At 36.0% G+C, this 16198-nt stretch overlaps 2 protein-coding genes and 1 long non-coding RNA gene across 4 annotated transcripts in view; 1 reads left to right on the top strand and 2 right to left on the bottom strand.

Annotated features, from left to right (window-relative positions):
- Positions 1-249: 249 nt before the first annotated feature.
- Positions 250-8199, bottom strand: sgk2a (serum/glucocorticoid regulated kinase 2a). Its single transcript, XM_058763310.1, has 13 exons — positions 8064-8199; positions 7238-7356; positions 7095-7147; positions 6869-6926; positions 6560-6643; positions 6034-6165; positions 5041-5153; positions 4928-4964; positions 4749-4835; positions 2965-3060; positions 2714-2869; positions 2541-2630; positions 250-1285 (listed from the first exon to the last, which is right to left on the bottom strand). The coding sequence occupies exons 1-13, from the start codon at positions 8098-8100 to the stop codon at positions 1124-1126; spliced, it is 1224 nt and encodes a 407-aa protein (XP_058619293.1). The 5' UTR covers positions 8101-8199; the 3' UTR covers positions 250-1123.
- LOC131532018 (uncharacterized) overlaps positions 7289-16198 on the top strand; it is a 19749-nt gene continuing 10839 nt past the window's right edge. For both annotated transcript variants that reach the window (XR_009268832.1, XR_009268831.1), the window contains exon 1: positions 7289-7425. This is a non-coding gene — a long non-coding RNA (uncharacterized LOC131532018). The remainder of the gene's footprint in view (positions 7426-16198) is intronic.
- Positions 11590-16198, bottom strand: part of l3mbtl1 (L3MBTL histone methyl-lysine binding protein 1) — a 26702-nt gene continuing 22093 nt past the window's right edge. Inside the window, 4 exon segments of the mRNA XM_058763309.1 lie at positions 11590-12420; positions 14371-14433; positions 15185-15342; positions 16144-16193. Of these exon segments, the coding sequence (XP_058619292.1) occupies positions 12286-12420; positions 14371-14433; positions 15185-15342; positions 16144-16193 (406 nt within the window). The 3' untranslated portion in view covers positions 11590-12285.

The raw sequence follows: 16198 nt of genomic DNA, 5'->3' as shown, positions 1-16198 counted from the left end.
AAAAATGTCATGTGAATTTAATTCTACTCTAGAATGTGTTGATTTTGTTTTGTTTTTGGTCACCAAATGAGCTTATCTGCAGTCACCTGATGAGACTAAAATTAGCAAGATTAACCTTTTGCTTATAATTTATCTAAAAACAGTAATCGTAAAGTCAACATGGAATTTGCTATACCTGTTTCTGGTATTTCTGTTTCATCTACAGTCTACATGTCTTGTAAATGGTTCATTGTAAAAATCATGAAATGGTTTGTTTTTTATGTTTATTTAATGGAAGTGAACATCAATGTTATAAATGTTACTATTATAATAGATGGATATGCTCTGCGTGAATGTAATGTCTTGCATGAATGCATTGCTGCTTTGTCATATGGAAACAAAAAGTGCCTCATCAGAGGAAAATTAAATAAAATCTCAGCACATTTTTCCCAAGGTGAATTCTGACATGTCACACAGATTAAGGGAACCTTTAGCAAAGATTTTACAACACCCTAAACAAAAACATGTAACGTTATGAGCAGTATATCTGTATAGCTTCAATAAGAAAAAAAAAAAACATATACATTTATCAATGGTTTTTCACATATCTGAAGACTTTCTGAGCATTAATACATGATTTCATAAAGCACAGTCAGATTAACTTCACATTCACGGATCATACATAAAATAGATTTGATTGTGACTTTTTAATAACAGAAGAAATGCTTTTACAGGACGTTTTGCACAAAACGTTACAAAGCAAAGGTGTAATTTTTCATGTTTTTCAGTAATCAGTTGAAGAACATTAGATGAGGATGTTGCCAAGAGTAAGGCACGCAGATCCACAATCCCCAAAAGACGAGCAAGATCAGAAATCTAGACTTTTACAGATTTTGCAACTATAGCTGCTTAGCCAGTGGTGCAATCAGCAAATCCGTCTCCTGCAATGTCCTTTAGTCTTACACAACGAACACGAGTGCATACTGATGAAATATCTTATTATGAATGCAAAATGAGCACAACAACTTAAAACTCGTCATCCGACAGTTGCGTTTACTGTGTCACAGCTGTTACCCTCATTGCAGTCCAGTGTTTTTCCATCGCCCAGAAACGTCTCAGTGACCTGAAGGTGAGAGAGCGCGCCTCAGAGGAAGCCGTCTTCTCCAGAGATGTATGAGAAGCCGTTGAAGGCGTTGGAGCTGCTGGTGGCGAGGCTGGGGGTGGGATCTGGAGTGCGGCCCACAGAGTTGGGCACCATCTCTCTGGTGAACTCTGGGTCAATGTGCTGAAGGTCTGCTGGGCCTCTCTGGAGACACACGGCAGAACTCTTATTACACAAATCGCTTTCGGTCTAACTGAACCAGAAATGTATGAGTGCATGCATTAAAGAGGTGCATACAGTAATAATCTGTATTTGCTTCCTAATAAATCACCAACAGTGTTTGGGAAAGTTACTTTTAAAAGTAATGCGTTACAATATTGCGTTACTCCCTAAAAAAAGTAACTAATTATGTTACTTAGTTACTTTTTATGGAAAGTAATGCGATACAATATTGCGTTACTCCCTAAAAAAAGTAACTAATTATGTTACTTAGTTACTTTTTATGGAAAGTAATGCGATACAATATTGCGTTACTCCCTAAAAAAGTAACTAATTATGTTACTTAGTTACTTTTTATGGAAAGTAATGCGATACAATATTGCGTTACTCCCTAAAAAAGTAACTAATTATGTTACTTAGTTACTTTTTATGGAAAGTAATGCGATACAATATTGCGTTACTCCCTAAAAAAGTAACTAATTATGTTAGTTACTTTTTATGGAAAGTAATGTGTTACGTTACTTTTTAAATCTAGGCAGGGCTTGCTTGTTTGTTTTTAATATAAAAAGTTATATTTTTTGGCAAATGTAAAAGCCCTTTCACACCAAAAGTGAAATGAATACGCCTCAGGCTGAAGGAAACATACAGTAGAGGGCGCTGCTCAAACTAATCACATGAGGAATATGATGCAGGAGAAGAAGGATCAACACTATTCAGCAATAACAAAAATTAAAAACAAATGTGTAATTTTTGCTTATTACTATGGTTGAATTGGATCATCGAAGGTCAGCTGCAAAGACATCGGTTAATAAAATGGGATTAAATACATAAATTACATCTGTCTTATTTAACATTTGATTATTGCAGGTTTGTATAATATTCTGAGTTTGCATTTAACTGTTTTTATTAATTTTGAGGAATACTGAATGTGTTTTTGTGCAGGTGAGAAGAGTAAATAAATGTTGATATTTAGTCTAGAACTACAGTAAGATCATGTTCTTACTCCTGATTTCTCTCAACATGGCAACACAAGAGCTGTCAGTCAATGCATGAGAAATAAAGTAACTGGCGTGACTTATTTGAAAAAGTGACTCAGATATTTCCTTCTAAATTAAAAAGTAATGCGTTACTTTACTAGATACTTAAAAAAAACAATCTGATTACGTAACTTGCGTCACTTGTAATGCATTACCCCAAACACTGATGACCAAAGGCCTGTAGGGAGTTTGTAGTAACCTACCACATTTGGGTTATATGGAGGCGTGATTCGCTTGTGGTAGAGGTCATCCCAGTTAATGGGGGCAAAGAACATATGATTTTTAATCTCCAACTGCAAAACCAGAACAGTTGACACATTAACAGTGGCCTGATAAACAGTTTCACAATGACAAAGACCTCCAGAGGGTCACTCACAAAATCAGCAATGGCTCCTATCCGGCGACGCTGATCTTTCTGCAGGAGTCCGCAGAGCAGGTGACTCGAGGCCTCAGACTTCCCCGGCGGCAGCTGCAGAGGTTTATGCAGGATCGCGTCGTACATCTCAGACACGTCCCGGCTGTAGAACGGAGGCTGTTTGCCACAGTCATCCCAAATTAAATGTGATTATGTTCCATTAAGTTTGGGCCAAGAAGATTAAAATATATACAGTGAATCGGTGAACTTACTAAGCTGTAAAGCATCTCATAGAGCACAGCTCCAAGACACCACCAGTCCACAGTGCGGTCGTACGGCTCTTTCCGTAGGATCTCAGGGGCCAGATACTAAGAGTGAGAGAAAATCACATGACTTTGTCAACCCAGATACATATAATACACTCACATGAAACAGTATGCGCTATATAGCAAATCTCAACTGCTGTAATTTGTTTATATTATCGAAAAATGTAAACTATATTATAGCCCAGTGATATATTAACAGTTGAACATATGGTACATCGTACTTTACCTGCGTGCAGTACACTCACGTAAAGATATATATATATATACAGGTGCTGGTCATATAATTAGAATATCATCAAAATACATGTTCATACTTTTCAGTTGGCCAAGATTTCTAAAAATCCTTTCTTTGTATTGGTCTTAAGTAATATTCTAATATTTTGAGATACTGATTTTTGACTTTCATGATCTGTAAGCTCTAATCATCAAAATTAAAAGAAATAAACATTTGAAATATATCAGTCTGTGTGTAATGAATGAATATAATATACAAGTTTCACTTTTTGAATGGAATTAGTGAAATAAATCAACTTTTTGATGATATTCTAATTATATGACCAGCACCTGTATATATATATATATTAGAGATGTAATGGTATGAAAATTTCTTCGTTATCAGTATTATCACGGTATTGTTAAAATGTGCTGGAAATGTTCAAAAAGTACTGACACATAAATAATTTCAACAAGTTTTGTATTTAAAATCAACAAACAATAAATAAAATTACTTTTTGCTGCATAAACACTAAAACTATAACATTACCAAAGATGTCTGGATCATAAAATGGTAAACCTCACATTTCAGCCTTTAAATAAATAAAAGGGTTAAGTCAAAATGATAATTGATTAATAAATAATTATATTTATTTTATCTGCTCCATAAATAATTCCAGATACCTTATCCGAATTGTTTGAATGTGTAGAATCCACATAAATAGTTTTTCATCAACAGACCGAATTTGCATGCCCTGCTGTACATTTTGACCTGTTTTTTAGCCAGATAAACACTGTACACAGGCTGAATGTAAATGTAAGGCTAATGATACATGGGGCAACTTTCTGAGCAATTTTGCTTAGGCACTTTCCCACTGAGAATGCGTAACAAATCTCTATCTGGATATCTTAGATCGGTCGTGGGCCCTGTGTCTCACCTGGATGCCTGCTGAGGGCAAAATTAACCAAAGTTGCCCCGTGTATCATCAGCCTAAGTCTCTGTAAATCCAGTCTCTGACAGCAGGTGGCGCTTATGGAGCAGCAGAAATACAGCTGTTTACCGCTGTTTGCGATTAAAACACTACTTCATTAGCATATAACATGGAGTGAAGATGAAAACAAAATTCCATCGAATCTTTTCTGAAGACAGCCAGAACCTTCAGAGCTAGATTAATATAATTCATTCATCCATATATTAATTCCTTTAGCACTCTTTTAAAACCTCCCGTTTTTTTATTTTATTTATTCAGTTATTTATTTATAGCAAATCTCAGCTGCTTACTTGTTTATATCATCACGTAAATGTAGCTATATTATTATCCAGCTCTTTATATAAAGTTGGATGTATACTGTAAACATGTCCATCTTCATTCACACATATTTTCCTGTAGTTGTAGAATGCCGAAGTCATGGGTTCATTATATATTATAAACGTTAACATTATGATTTTCTGTAAAGCTGCTTTGAAACAATGTGTAATTGTAAAAAGTACATTTGACTCGACTCAGTATTCGTACCTCTGGAGTGCCACAGAAGGTTGTGGTGGTTCCTTCTGCTTCTATGCCTTCTTTACACAAGCCAAAATCTGTTAACACCACGTGACCCTGAAAGAGATCAGAAACAAACTTATATGCACTGTCATCACAATGCATTTATTAGTACTATTGCATGCACTGGTCCTCAACAGCTGTTTTACCTGGTGGTCTAGCAGAATGTTTTCTGGCTTGAGGTCTCTAGATGGGAACATGAAGACATGGAAGTGAGATCAGGCCAGCTGTGATATGACAGGAAAGCGTTGCAGTTACTGACCTGTAAACTATGTTGAGAGAATGAAGGTATCCGATGGCACTGGCCACCTCGGCCGAGTAGAAGCGAGCTCGTGCCTCGGAGAAACACCGCTCTCTCTGCAGGTGATAAAACAACTGCAGAGGGAAGAAAAAGGAGCACTTAGACCCGTTTTTAACACTTTCCATTGATTGTGATTCAAAATCTGTTTAAAACTATGCTTTAACTTGTGTGAACTGATATAGTACATGACATAAGCATACATATATTCAATATAAATGTATAATCAGAAGTATGGTTATTAATAGTACTGTAGAATGGTGTCTGTTTGTAATTCCTAACCAAAAACACTTTGGTGTGTGAATGTACATGTTGAACAGTGCTTCAGTCTGGGTTATATATGAAGTCTTATGTACTTGATAAGTATATAAAAGTTTGGAATATGTAAGAATTTTTATTGTTTCTCAAGTAGCCTCCTCTGCTCACCAAGGCTGCATTTATTTGATCAAAAATACAGTAAAACAGCAATGTTGTGAAACACTATTACAATTTAAAAGAAATGCATTTTTAAAAAACAAATCTAATTTATTTATGTAATTAAAGCTGAATTTTCAGCATCATTAATCCAGTCTTCAGTGTCACATGATCCTTCAGAAATCATAATAATATGCTGATTTACTTAAAGGATTATGGATTCTTTAATAAATCAAAAGTGCAAAAGAAAAGCATTTATTTGAAATGCAAATCTTTTATAACATTACAAATGTCACTTTTCATCAATGCAATGCATCCTTGCCGAACAGAAATATATAAATGCATAATAAATAAATACACAATGTTTCAAGTTTCAAACTTAAACCCGTGTTCATTTTGATTGGCCACGCCCACATCTCAACATCCAATCAGCAACAGACAGAACGTTTGTTTTCTGATGATCTGTCACATTTGTATGCAGCTGAACTCAGTGGTTTTTGAAACAATTTCTGAACATGCCTGTTGTACTGATAAGTGCCATACCTCTCCACCGTTGACGTAATCCAGGACAAAATACAGCTTCTCCGGGGTCTGAAAGGAGTAGTGCAGCCCGACCAGAAAAGGGTGCTTCAGGCTCTTGAGCAGCACGTTCCTCTCTGCCATTATATTCTTTTGCTGTTGCACACAAACGCAGCATTGACGGAGGTGAACAAGAGAATACAGATATGAGCTGACACCATCCAGGACAGGCCATAAGAACAAGACAAGCGACAATGCTACAGCTTCAAGAGGAGCTTTTCAGTGATAAAACAATGAAACTCTTTGCACACTGCTTGTGTATTACACACTGGGATGGTTTTCAGCAATCAAAACATGCGCTAAATATTAGTTACTGTAGTAAATCAAAAGCCTGTCTTTTGGCCAGCAAGCTTGGCAAGGTACAAAGGACAGAGTGAAAGTCAGATTAGATTAGATTCTATCATTATCAGAGCAATGAGGTGTTTTGATCTTTCATATATGGAAAAACCAGCTGGTTGCAATATGTAAAAATAAATCAATGAACACCAACCTCTTTTTTTTTCAATATAACTTTCTTTTGCAAAACTTTCACGGCATAGAATTTTCCATCAGCTTTCAGTTTTGCTAAGAGCACCTGCAATCGACATGATACAGTATCTCACACATTGTTTTGGATGAAACAGCATTTCTGTATTTTTTTGTGTTGGTCACTTATGCACTTATGCCCAAAGGGAAAAAACAAACAAAAAAACATTTCTTTCATCAAGGTAACCTTAGCAGACTTCCGTCTGAAGTGTTAATGATTGCTGAAGTCATACGGGACACAGTTAATCAGATAGTGGCATCAGACGCGCCTCACCTTCCCAAATGTTCCTTTACCAATCACAGCCAGAAAGTCAAAGTCAGTGGGTTTGGCACTGAAGCACACAAGACAATACAAATGAACAGTCTAGCATAGCAAGTCTTTATAATATACTGTATATAATAGCCACTGCACCACAGTCACTATCTATGAACATAAATCCATCGTGTTGAAAGGTTTACAAGATTCTTCTGACAAATGACTAATAAAAGCGTGATCTTACTGAGGATTGACCGACACACCCAGATTGACCTCGTCTGATGGAGACGATAAGGACTGAAGAGGACAGTGAAATATATTAAACATATGCATCCCAGCAAAGCCTGGCTAATCTACAGTGTAACAGAGAAGAATAAAAGTTCTTACTGGATTATAATGAGCCATCTTGTGTTTCTCAGCAGTCAGATCTGTGGAGATCTGAAGTGTCCAGCAGCACTGAGCTCTTACGCTGGTCTGACTGTAGATGTGCCGCTCACAAACTGGATCTTCAGGTTTTCGTGACACAACAGACCCATGAAGGACGTTTGGTAATTCAACATGAACACGTTTACACGGTAAATACAGTTTTGTATTTCTCCTGCAAATTAGGACTACAAATAAACACTTTGTTCCTAAAGGTTATGTCTGCTGGTGTGAGGTTCGACTAAAATGTGCTGTTTGTTTGATAGACACAGTGGAGGAAAACAAAACCATCACAGTATCGTGATAATTATTAGTATCCTTATGTTTTTAATAAAAAAAAACAAAAAAAAAACTTCAGAGGAGATAATTATGAATCTAAATAAATAAATGGTTGCACTTTATTTTAAGGTGTCCTTGTTACAGCGTAATTATACATTTAAGGACTGAGTAATATTAATTAACTACACGTACTTGCTATGTGGTTAGGGTTTGTTTTAGGGTTACTTGCATGTAATTGTGCATCATTTATTGTTATTATAATAGTAAGTACATGTAAGGTGTAACAAGGATACCTTAAATAAAGTGTTACCAAATAATTAATAAATAAAAGCTGTGTAATATATCAGTTGGAAGTAGATTAGTGTACACACTGTCAGGCAGTTTGTTATATTGTAGTTTCTGATCAAATAAAACAAACAAAGAGTGTAAACATGTTGTCATAACAGATGCAGACAAAAATACGCTCTTGAGATCAGTTAAAAACGAAAGGGTTCTCTGAAAAACAACTCACCCGTCGGTTTGGAGTCAGGGTTAAATATATAGTTCATGAAGTGTTGTTGAAGTGCATCATTTTCTGTGCGTGTCTCAGAAACGTCTGGTTATGCAGCTGCTTTGGCTGAAGGCCCGGGTGAATGATCAACCCATGTGTACCAGAGATATGAGAGCCTGTGTGTGTGTGTGTGTGTGTGTGAGAGCCAGAGAGACGCACTGTAGTGTGTGTGTGTGTGTGTGTGTGTGTGAATACTTCACTGTGCGCTGGAGACAAAAGTGTCCCCAGAAATGAATGACATAACTCCCATTTGGGGACATTTTCTTTGTAAAAATGGTACATAAATAAAGCAGGTCTAAATAATCTTTAGTCTTTATTTTGGAAATGCAGAGCTGGGTGTGGATTTGGGTCAGTATTTATTAGCTGCATAGAAAAACTACAGAAGTCTATTGCATTCCCTACACTGGTAAAACTGATGTGTTAGATTTACTTAAAATATATATGCACCATTTTTGCATCACACTTTTTAAGTAAACCCAACTTGGAACAATTTTACTTCAAATAAACAAGATAATCTTTGTTATATGAACTTAAATATTTGAGTTCACTCAACATTCTTTACTTAAAACATGCAACATGATATAATCTACTAAGTAATTTCAAGTTGTGTTAACTTAACATTTAAACTCATTTATATTAAAAATATAATTAATTGAGTTGAACCAAAATAACTTATTTTAGATCTTCAGTTATTGGTCTGCTTACTGCACTGCCACGTCTCACTCAGTCATGGTTTATAAAATATATTTAATGCAGCACTGGGGATAAAAGCATGCTATTAAAGCATGTGGTTCACTTACAAAGATGTAAGCAAATAGCATGTTATCTTTTTAAGATAATATGTCCACTCAATATAATTATTACCCAAAATGAACACACAGACCTCAATACTTGGGACACAACACACAATGACGGTAACGATCAGTGGATAGTGTCTGAGTATGAATGAGTCATTTTTCAGTAGAAAATATACTCCAGATGTCTCAAAACAGTAAGTTAACTAAACCTAACAACACAAGCAACCATAAAATAGTGTAAATACAACTCGAAAACAGTGAAAATTTAACCTTTTTAATTATTCATGCCCCAGTGCATGATGGGAAAAATGGGATCATAACTTAAATCTTTGTAAACATAGCAAACAATTCTAAGTAAAATATACAGTACATATAAATTCAAACTTTAATTTCTACAAGCTTAAATTGAGTAATAACATAGAATTTACTTTTTTAAAATTTTATTATTGCCTGAACTAAATTATTTAATATAGAAATTACATGTATTTTTATGTAGAATTTACTTCAGCACAAAATCAGCGTAATTTAGATAAAGTGTTTGTACATAATAACTGAATTTTGAGTCCATTTTATGTGCCCTCACAAGTTAAAAATGCTCATAAATTGGCCAAATTATATTTGTATTTAAAACTTCACTATTCTGATTCCACCGTACTTCAAACTCAGCTACACACTATCAAAACTAATATATAACAGCGCTGGGAAGATTATTTACAAACTGCAGTCTTTTACTGATTACAAACAATGATGATAATTGTAGTCTAAATTACTCATTTAAGTAATGTATTCTGATTACTTTGGGATTACTTTTGACCTAACGTGTTTATAGATTTTAATGGGTTATTGTAGTAAAAATAATAATAGAGATATTAAATGTCTTCCATTCTTTATCAACATCAGTACATACATTACTTCAAGGTTTCCTAAACTGGGTTAAATGAAAGAATTGCAGGGGGTTTATTTTGATCGATTAATTAAATCATAAAAATGTAAAATTGGACATAGAGGGAGAAACTAGGGCAAGGAAGGCACATGGGCACCCGGAAGGCGCGTCCCGCGCCGTACAACATCCAACGGGGAGGGGGGGGGGCGCTCTGGAGGCCTCAAGGGACAGGGTGACCGGACGGAAGGCCTTCAGGGCGGGAGCAGGGAGCTCGGATGAAAGATCAGCCTCCGAGGCTGCAGCCCCAGCCCCGGCCTCTACGGCTGGAGCCCTACTACCCCCCAAAAATACTTGGGGAAACTTACAGGGATTAACTGGGGATCAGGAGCCCTCCATGGGCTGGACTCGGGAACTGGGATGCGCTTACATGGAGCCGGCACAGCAAATCGCTTTCGAGGAGCTGGCACTGGAGCGAGCTCTGGGGCTGGAGCTGACACTGACCCGGACACTCCCCAGACACCGGAAGACCCCTTCCCTCCAACTCAGTCCAGTGGTGTCTGGGAGGTCCACGGGGCAATGGTAGTTGGCCCAGAGCCAGAACAGAGAATTTAGGGTGGCGTCATCCCACGCCGTTGCCGCGTGAATTCCCCGGTGTACTCATGGAAGGGGAGATCTCGAGATAGGGCGGCGAATCGTGCGGCGGTTTCCATGCCGCAGGAGAACAACAAGGAAAACAAAAGACTTGCAAAAACCAAAAACAAAAGGGGAGAAGGGGCGCCGCTTACTGTTTGTTTAGGTCCGCTGTTCTGTCACGATTCACTGGAACGGGGAGACGCAGGTTGAACTCAAAACAGATTTTAATAACTCAAAAGGGCAGACATCAACAGACACAACGTGGAGACTTGAAGACATATAACAGTGAACTAAGAAATCAGAGAAACACAGGGCTTATAAACGGAGAAAACTAGATGGAGACTAAATGAGCACAAGAACAGGAAAAACCAAATATGGACATAGAGGGAGAAACTAGGGCAAGGAAGGCACATGGGGAGCAAAACAAAACACAAAACAGGACAGAAGTCTGACAAAAACTGGTGTTGTGCTCCAGGGTCACATATTTTATTTGTTTACCTGCATGTCATGTGACCATTACCCAACATCAGATAACTGTAACATGCAAATGTGATACTTCATTATTAAAATATTTATTTAAAATCTCAGGGGTACTTCATATATTAAGTGAAAGAGGTTCAGGTGACAAAAACGTTGGTGAATTTGTACAATTTAATGTGTTTGAAAGACTAACAAAAGTAATACATGTCAAAGTAACCGACTGAGTGATAATTCAAATAAAAATGAACGTGTTTATCAGCAGTTATTGCAATGTTCTTAAACCGGAAATGATTTTTGTAAATGCAGTGCTCAAATGCTGTGTATCCACCTGAATAATGACTGATCTCTGTGTGAACATCCACAAAACTGAATGTATGTAAGCGCTGGGCTACTTAAGAAAGGAACATTTAAAAGATGAAAAAGAGGAATTAGGGAGAATCAATAAATTATGAATAAATGATTGCTATTGTGTAAATAATATGTAATCATGTAATCCATAAAAATGCACCAAAAGTGTGGTTGCCAGGGCACTGTTATGTTGTTGCTATCTTAGCATTTATTTATCACATTTTATGCCCGTTTTATTGTCTGCCAGATGAAAATTGTGAATCTAGTGGCTTAGAAATAGCATTCAGCATAGTTTTCATATTCAGGGGATTGTCAGACTCCACTGAACACAAGCAGACACCAGTGCTTGAATTAAACATTTATTCATGTTGATGAACTGAACGACACAGTTACTCAACTGTACATTATTAAAATTTTTCCCATCAGAGAGAGAAACACAGATGACCTAAAAACCTGACCTCGGTTACTACTACTCACCCCTCATTCACACAGTTGAAAAATAACAACACTGATATGACAATCCAAACTATCTCGGTAAAATAGCTCATGTTTTTAAACTATAATCTCTTTGAACACCACAATGTCAGGAGCACTTTGTTACTGAGGGCAAATATTGTTAACGGTCCCCAAACAATGGAGAGCAGCGCTCTCGAGTGGCTCCTCATGTAAAGTGCATAAACATCATCAGGGGTCGAATAAAGGGTCCAGTAGCACCAATCGACTGAAATCTGCCCTGATATTTCCACACAACATACTGAGGACAAATGTAGATTTCAGTTAGCTCTCCAGATACAAAAAACACTGTCTGTAAAAGCCTGCATGCTGGGTTCAGATCAAGTTGTTCTTTATCAGAACGCGTCGTTTCGCTTTTGAAATAAAGCAACGTCAAAGCTCAGCTGGGCTGCTCTGTCACTTATGGTTCGTCCTGGATTTCTCTCTCTCTCTCTCTCTCTGGTGGGTTCAGACGTTAAACACCAAACACGTGATAGATGTCGGATTCTGATTGGATCGTTACAGCACGAGGAGTCTGAGGATGAGCTGCTCACTTCAGGCCTTCATCCGTGCTCTTGAACATTAAAATGGCGTTGTGAATCTTCAACGCTGGTCCTAGCTTGATCTTCATGATCTTCACAATGTCATTTTGAGTCAGGAGGAGGAACGCCTCTCCATCAATCATCTGCAGAGAAAAGCCGTGACGCACACAAGATGTGATCAGCCTTCACTGCTCTAACAACCCTGCTAAAAAAACAATAGAAGCCCAATAGAAACCATCAGTGGTTTCCATTAAAATACCATTATGAGCCATTAGCTTTTTCCAATAAAACCATTGCAAAATTCCTTTTTGTAGTGTGTTTTGGGCATTTTTCCAATAGGATTTAACATCCCACCAACAGAATCCATCACATACCAGTAGACATCATTATAGTTTCCATTAAAACCATTACATTTTCTGTTGTGTTTTGGGCAGGATTCTATTGGTTTTTTCAGCAGGGAAGAAACGAAATGTATCACAACACCACTCAAAATGCCTGTTTTCATACTAAATTCATTCTACAATGCCTGAGATATCATATATAAAGTTATTTAAAGACAGTATTAGTGGTGCAAAACTCACTACCAATATACTGGAGTTATTTATTGTTAATAGTGTAGCAATGCACGACACAACACACACACAATTTCAAACCAAATACCCAATCCTGCGGCTTTCCATTGAGGCGCGTGTATTACCCTCCCAGAAATTAATGTGCAAAGTTAAATGCTTTCATATATACACAATTCCTATATAGAAACTCTTAGAAACTATGAACTACTAAAACATTATGACCAGAGGCGTCATGCCCGTCATGCACGTGCCCCCTCAGATGTTTGATTTTGAATTCAGCTTCCAAAAGACAAAAATCGGCTGCTAAATTCAAATCGGCTAAATTTTTACAGCTGCACATTATAACCAATCACACACGATTCTGTTGAGCTTATGAATGCAATGACCAATCAGAGGCGTTCAGATGAGTCAATGTTTTGTTCAATGCGCTCGTTCGCTGAAGGAATTCTGCTCTCTGACGATTCTCTCACCAGAAACAACAAAGTGCAGATGTACATACGATGCAAGTAAGATATTTATTTCACAGTGTAAACCGCTTCAGTGATTATAATGAGAGTTTTTGAGAGTGCTTAAAATGTTCTTTGCTTTCACGCAATGAAAGAGTTACAATTAGTAAATTACAATGTTTCTATTAAATTCACATTAAATACAAAGTCAGTCGTATTAAAATATTTTATGGCATGACACCCATATCTGGTACTTAAGTAAAAAGACGGGTTTTTATGTGTATTTAATAGATTACACTATTAGGCTACTTTGCCCATCACCCATTAGCCCATAGATCAACTAACATACTATATCTACTTACACATATTTGAGAATCGAGATATTTCATGTTATAGTTAACACGTTGGGGAATATTTAGAATAAAAAGGGAAAAATTAATAAAACATACGCCTATTTCAGTTATATATATATATATATATATATATATATATTAGTGCTGTCAAACGATTAATCGTGATTAATCACATCCAAAATAATAGTTTTGTTTACATAATATATGTGTGTGTACTGTGTATATTTATTACGTATATATAAATAGACACACATGCATGTATATATATATATATATATATATATATATATATATATAAGAAAAATGTGTTATATTTATATATTAAATATATTTATATTAAATTATATGAATATAAATACATACATGTAAATATTTTCTAAATATATACTGTATGTGTGTGTATTTATATCCTATCCATAATAAATATACACAGTACACACACATATATTATGTAAACAAGAACTATTATTTTGGATGTGATTAATCACGATTAATCGTTTGACAGCACTAATATATATATATGACAAGCATGACGAGCACCCCCGCATCCAGACGCCGCCCGGCCCGCCTTCACTCGTGCCCCCTCAAAAAAAACAAACAGTGTACGACGCCCCTGATTATGACTCAACGGTCACTCTATTAATACTTGCACAATAATACTTGTGATGCTTTCTTCAGCAAGTACCATTAATAATTCTAATTTAATGAGGCTAATTACTTACTTCATCTTTGAAAATTTGGGCCTGCTCCTCACAACCAATTAGATTATTGACAAATCCAAAGACCTGCAAATAAAACAGGGATATAAATGAACAGAGCCATCACACTGACTGCTGTTTGTTTGCTGTGTCTGTAGATTATTTTATAACCCAGAAATTCAGAACTGTGCACCTGTACTCTTATTGTATTACCCTGAAATAAACTGATTTAATGCTAAGTATGCTACAAATACATTTATGTATTTATGTACTTAATAAAAATACTCTACAATTCTACTTTTACTATACTAAACCAGTAGCCTATACTTAAAGTCTGCTAAATTGGAAGAACTAATTTTGTGCTTAATACACTTTAATTGTACAGAAAAGGTCTATACTAAAGATATACTGAAGTATATTTGATTGTGCTAAAGTGAGACTATTGCAAGTATGCTTCAGGTACAATATCTTGCATTTAATGACTGATATTATTCAAAGATCATACAATCCTCATCAACAGTGACATCAAAACACATTTTGGGCTTAATATTAAGAAATGTACATTGTGCACAAGTACTCCAAATACAGTTTAATTATAATGTTTATATGAGTCTCAAGTGTTATGTCAATAAATATAGATTTGAACTATACTTAGTATGAAATAGATGCATTTGAAATATATAAATTATTTTATTTAAAATAAAAGTGATACAGTACATGTGCAAATAATGGCCTGTGCATGCCGTACTATATAACTGCATGTGATCTTTTACACTAAAATTAATGAATGTATTTATTTTACTCAAGAAAACTGCAAACGGCTGAATGAAGCCATTACCTCCTCTATAGTCCATGTGGATACTTGACCTGCATGAATTCCTGCGACGCCGGGCAGTAACTTACAGTGCTGCTCCCAGCAGAGAGACAGAGTCCGGTCAGAGTTCGCTGTGAATGCTGTCATGAACAGAGACGAGTACATTCCCTCCGACGCCATATCTGAAACACACACACACACACCAGCTTCTGATTAAGCTCTTTCTGATTATTTACATCATTTTTAATCTAAAAAAAAGGTTTACATGCTTCTTTTTTGTGCTTAATCCACATCCTCTGAATGAGACTCTTCTGGAAGTGCGTGAGATGCTTGTCGTTTACCATGCTGTCAATTTCATAATTCCACACAGTAATTTAATCAACTATTAACTATTAGTGTCTTTAATAAAACCATGCAGTAGTGCAATGAATTGCAAAATCCCATGATATAGACTTCACTTTCTGAGTAAGTCTTTGCATAACAGAATATTACCTTACAGGGTTATGGTAATCTGGCTAACATGTTCACATGACACATATACCTTTACACATGTAGCAGATGCTTTCATCTAAAGCGACTTACAAATGATGTCAATAGAAGCAATCAAAACCAACAAAAGAGCAATGATATGCAAGTGCTGTAACAAGTCTCATTTAGTCTAAAGCAGCACACAAGGGTTTTTTATATAATAAATAAGAAGAAAACAAGTCAAAAGAATAGAAAAATAATAGGGAACGCTAGTGTTAGAGGGTCTTTAAAAAAATAATAAAACAAGTCAAAAGAATAGAATAAGAAAATATAAATTAAATAAAAAATATAATTAGAATAGACAGTGCTAGAGTTAGATATGATTACATTAATTACATATAATTTAGTCACATATAATTGGAATAATTCTTGCTCATTCAAACACAGTCACTGATACAATTTTATTGACAATTTTCAACTTTCAAATATAGAAAATGTAGTAAATCAAAACTCACTCTGACAATTTCTTTGCTGACTTTTGCGATATTTAGGAGGGCGACCGATCCTGGT

Source organism: Onychostoma macrolepis, chromosome 23 (assembly GCF_012432095.1).
Source record: "Onychostoma macrolepis isolate SWU-2019 chromosome 23, ASM1243209v1, whole genome shotgun sequence".
Lineage (NCBI taxonomy): Eukaryota > Metazoa > Chordata > Actinopteri > Cypriniformes > Cyprinidae > Onychostoma > Onychostoma macrolepis.
This window is presented reverse-complemented; position numbering and strand designations above follow the sequence as displayed.

Bases quoted from the DNA above. Each gene is read 5' to 3' on its own strand.
- sgk2a (XM_058763310.1), bottom strand. From the start codon at position 8,100: ATGAACTATATATTTAACCCTGACTCCAAACCGACGG. The intron at 7,357-8,063 runs GTGAGTTGTTTT...GAAAACCTGAAG, and splicing joins CCCTGACTCCAAACCGACGG to ATCCAGTTTGTGAGCGGCAC. The intron at 6,644-6,868 runs GTGAGGCGCGTC...TGTCGATTGCAG, and splicing joins GTAAAGGAACATTTGGGAAG to GTGCTCTTAGCAAAACTGAA.